The sequence below is a fragment of the Camelus ferus genome, chromosome 8 (genome assembly GCF_009834535.1).
Source record: "Camelus ferus isolate YT-003-E chromosome 8, BCGSAC_Cfer_1.0, whole genome shotgun sequence".
In the NCBI taxonomy this organism is placed as follows: Eukaryota; Metazoa; Chordata; class Mammalia; order Artiodactyla; family Camelidae; genus Camelus; species Camelus ferus.
The window spans coordinates 46625341-46629752 of NC_045703.1; the positions used below are offsets into that span (position 1 = coordinate 46625341).

The 4412-nt window shown below is 50.8% G+C and overlaps 1 protein-coding gene across 1 annotated transcript; it reads right to left on the minus strand.

The window, feature by feature from the left end:
• Positions 1–307: 307 nt before the first annotated feature.
• Positions 308–3507, minus strand: CCN2 (cellular communication network factor 2). Its single transcript, XM_032484934.1, has 5 exons — positions 3319–3507; positions 2952–3174; positions 2380–2631; positions 2037–2248; positions 308–1654 (listed from the first exon to the last, which is right to left on the minus strand). The coding sequence occupies exons 1-5, from the start codon at positions 3382–3384 to the stop codon at positions 1358–1360; spliced, it is 1050 nt and encodes a 349-aa protein (XP_032340825.1). The 5' UTR covers positions 3385–3507; the 3' UTR covers positions 308–1357.
• Positions 3508–4412: the final 905 nt, after the last annotated feature.

Below are 4412 nucleotides of genomic sequence, written 5' to 3' on the forward strand. Positions count from 1 at the left end.
TAATACAATAGGGATTGGTGGAGACCAAGATAATCTGGAGAATTGGGTTTTTATAACGTACTGTGAAGATAACAAAAATTGCCTGTGTGCTCAATGTAGTGCGTATGCCTGCAAATTTTTGATACTTGGTTCAGTGTGAAATCTGTTTGTGTAAAAATTCTACTGAAGGGATTAACCAACTGATTAGAATAGATGATCAAAGATATTTAGAAAATTATAAGTGAATTGTTTTAAGACAAACAAAAGCTTCCCATTTTTACTCAAGAAAACTCAGAAATGTTTAGAGAGTAAATGAATACCTGAGACCTTTATAGAAAAAATATATACTTTATTTTCAACTAGAAAGGTGCAAACATGTAACTTTTGGTCACACTCTCAACAAATAAACTGTCCAAAAAACAGTCATAGTCAAATTAGAAACAAATGCTTCCAGGTGGAAAAACCAATCACCTATAGAGAGCCACTTATTTTTTAATAAAGGCCATTTGTTCATTAAAAGTGATGCTACCACATTTCCAACCTACAAATCAGACTTCCAGAGACATTGCTGCCTCACCTTCAGCAAACAACCTGTACTGATGGCCTGTCTCTCTAACTGAAAAGAATTTCCATTTGAATATCCATTTCATGCTTTGAATTATCAGACAAGCTTTACGTCCTACCTATGGTGTTCAGAATTGAGGCTAACACTTGAAATACCAAAGCATTAAAAACATAAACAGAAAGGAACAAACAACTTTAAATTAACTTAGATAACTGTACAAATATATATATATACACACAATATTTACAGTATCAATAAAAAAAATCTGGCTTGTTATAGGCAAATTAGCTTGCCACAAGCTGTCCAGTCTAATAGACAGGATTCTGATTCCTGAACACTGTCATCTGAAATCAGAATGTCAGAGCTGAATCTGTTGTTCTGACTTAAAGAAGACCTTGACTCAGCCTCATGATGGCTGGAGAACACACATCCTAGCTGTCGCCGGAGCTACAGGCAGGTCAATGAGCATGTGCAAGTTTCCCTTCTCAATGACACTCCAAACAGCAGGCACATTACTAGGGTAACATGACAAGATGCCCTCCCACTGCTGCTAGCATACATCCTGGTGCTATATGCTAACACAGTCCCACTGTCAAGTCTTACTTTCTTCAAACCTGTGTTGGGTTGATAGACTATTTGTTTGAATGTCACATGGCACAATATTTTGAATTTGGTGGGAATTTGTCTTTTCCCCCGTTAGAGAAACAGATTTAAATAACTTGTGCTACTAAAATTATGTTTACACCAAAATGAGATGTGAATCAGTTCAAGTGACAGCATAAAGAGTTCATGTCTCTCACACTCTCTCTGGCTTTATGCCATGTCTCCATACATCTTCCTGTAGTACAGTGACTCAAAGATGTCATTGTCTCCGGGACAGTTGTAATGGCAGGCACAGGTCTTGATGAACATCATGTTCTTCTTCATGACCTCCCCATCCGGACACTTGAACTCCACGGGAAGGGTGGTGGTTCTGTGTGGGGTGCAGCATCGACCGTCTGTGCACACCCCACAGAATTTAGCCCGGTAGGTCTTCACGCTGGTGCAGCCAGAGAGCTCAAACTTGACTGGCTTGGAGATTTTGGGGGTCCGGATGCACTTTTTGCCCTTCTAAGGAAGACAAGGGAGAAGAGAAAAATCAATGACTCTGCAAGAGGGTGTGGCTTTCTTCCACCTCTGTGTGCTCCGAGTCTTAGGGTTGTCTGACTTCTGTTTACATTTTGAGCAGGGGAAGTTTGAGTTTATTTGCCAATTTTCCAAAAATAGACACAGCCTTTTTTGGGATGTCTTGAATGAACTAACACTGGAGGACCTCCCAGTGGAAAAACTGGTGGTTCTTATTACATAACATCTCATTCCAGCAAAACAGCTCAATGGTTAGATAGCTTTGGAGATAACAGGCCTATAATAATAAAGGTGGTAAGAAACCTAACTTTGTCTTGTCCACTCCTGTTCAATGAAAATGAGTTAACAGGAGGAGCAAAACATGTACCTTAATGTTTTCTTCCAGGTCAGCTTCGCAAGGCCTGACCATGCAGAGGCGGCTCTGCTTCTCCAGCCTGCAGAAGGCGTTGTCATTGGTAACGCGGGTGGAGATGCCCATCCCACAGGTCTTGGAACAGGCACTCCACTCTGTGGTCTGGACCAGGCAGTTGGCTCGAATCATAGTTGGGTCTGGGCCAAACGTGTCTTCCAGTCGGTAAGCTGTGAGAGCAGAGAACACAAACACGAGGTAAGACGCCAGGATAAGATATTTCCCCCTCTCCCCTGGTGAAGTCACGACTCAGCCGCTGGGGGAGAATCGCAGGGCTGACTTTGAGGAAGACTCAACTCACCGGCAAGAGCAGGGCCTACCACTGTGTGGTCCTTGGGCTCATCACACACCCATTCCTCGCAGCATTTCCCGGGCAGCTTGACTCTCCGCGGGAAGGGGCAGTCGGGGCTGGGCAGGCGGACGTCCATGCTGCATAGCGGCACGCAGCCCACAGCCCCGTCCAGGCAGGTGCACTGGTATTTGCAGCTGCTCTGGAAAGACTCTCCGCTTCGGTACACCGTTCCTCCGAAGACGCAGGGGGCACCATCTTTGGCTGAAGGAGAAGAAGGGAAAAAGAGGGGGGGACGCAGGGGTCAAGCATCGGTTCCTGAGCCTCTAAGAGGAAGCGCGTCCGGGATGAGAGCTAGAAGCGGGGCTCCAGGGGGCGGGCTGGAAACAGTCGGAGGAAGGGAATCAATTCGAGCGGCTTTATTTTCTGGCGGGAAGGTGGCCTTAAGGAAGAAGGTGGCAGGTCATCGAGTGCCCCCCGGCGCCCTGGCCGGCAGTGGCGGTGGTGGCGGTAGCGGCTCAGGGCAAGGGGCGCAGGATGAGGGGTCCCAGGAGGCGGAGAGCGGACAGGGCTGCAGGTCTTACCGGTGCACACGCCGATCTTGCGGTTGGCCGGGGAGCCGAAGTCGCAGAAGAGGCCCTTGTGCGGGTCGCAGGGGTCGCGCTCGGTGCACAGCTCGCCCAGCTGCTTGGCGCACACGCGGCAGCAGCCGCAGCCGTCCAACACCAGGCTGACGCCGGCGGGGCAGCGCGGCGCCGGTCCGGCCGCGCACTGGCACTGGCCGCCGCAGTCCTGGCCGGAGGCGAGCTGCACAGGGAGGGAGGGAGGGAGAGGGAGGCGGCGGTCAGCCGGGCGCACGCCCCTCGGCGTCGCGGGGTCCCCCCTCCCACCCCTGGTCCGGCCGAGTCCCTCCCCCCGGCTCCCGCCGCCGCAGGGGTCTCCGGCGCTTACCCGGCTGCAGAGGGCGAGCAGGAGCACGAAGGCGCAGCGGACGGGGCCCAGGCCGGCGGCGGACATGGTCGGGGCGCTGCGGACGGAGCGGGCGGCGGGCGGAGAGCGCGGCGGCGGCGGCGGCGGCGGCGGGACTGGGGCGGCGCGGTGGGCCGGGCGGGGCGGCGCGGGCTCGGGCCGGAGGCGGGGGCCTGGACGCGCCGGGCTGCTGTCTCTGGAGCAGTCGGCCGGGACGGCTGCCGTCGGGCTGGAGGCGGTGGGTCGCCGGTGATGGGAGTCGCACTGGCCGCCTCCTCTCAGCGGGGAAGAGTTGTTGTGTGAGGCCGGGGCGGGCGGCCTGAGGCTTTTATATGCTCTAGGCGGCCCCGGCTCGCCAATGAGCTGAATGGAGTCCTACACAAACAGGGACATTCCTCGCATTCCTCCCCACCTTCCTGCCTCATCAACTCACACCGGATTGATCCTGACCCCTTGACACTCAGCATTCCTCCCGTCTGAAAAAGCTGGCACACTCCAGCTTACCAAAAAAAAAAAAAAAAAAAGCGCAGTATTTCCAGTACCAAATAGGATTTTTTTTCCTCTTGCTTGTTCGCACCACTCCTGATTTATATCATTTCAAAACACTCCGGCAATGATTATTTTATTTTTATACCACTCGTTTCTGTTTCTAATAGCTATGCCTTTGCTACCCACTGACATAAATCCTTTGTAGGAGGTAGGTAGCTGAAGAGGCTACCAGCAGGGATTCCTAAAAAATTCGAAAGGGTTTCCTTTTTATTGTTTTTGTAATGGTTTTTCACTTTAGAGGCTGTCTGCCTTTGAAACTCTTCAGAGAGCAGAAAAGGAGTTGGTTGCTTTTAACTGCTTGAAATCCCCAAGAAGGAGAAGCACACCTGCAAATCCCTGAATTCCATACTGGGGATGTAGGAATGTGATCATTTGTCACTTGAAATAACGGTTTGGATGCCCCGGCCCAGACAAGAGAGAGATAAAGCCAGGGGTCTGAGGATAGCTGCGGTTTTCTGGGAGAGGTTTCCAGCACTCTTGCTTTGTTTTCTCTTAATATATGTAGCAGTTTTATTGTTGGGGTATAG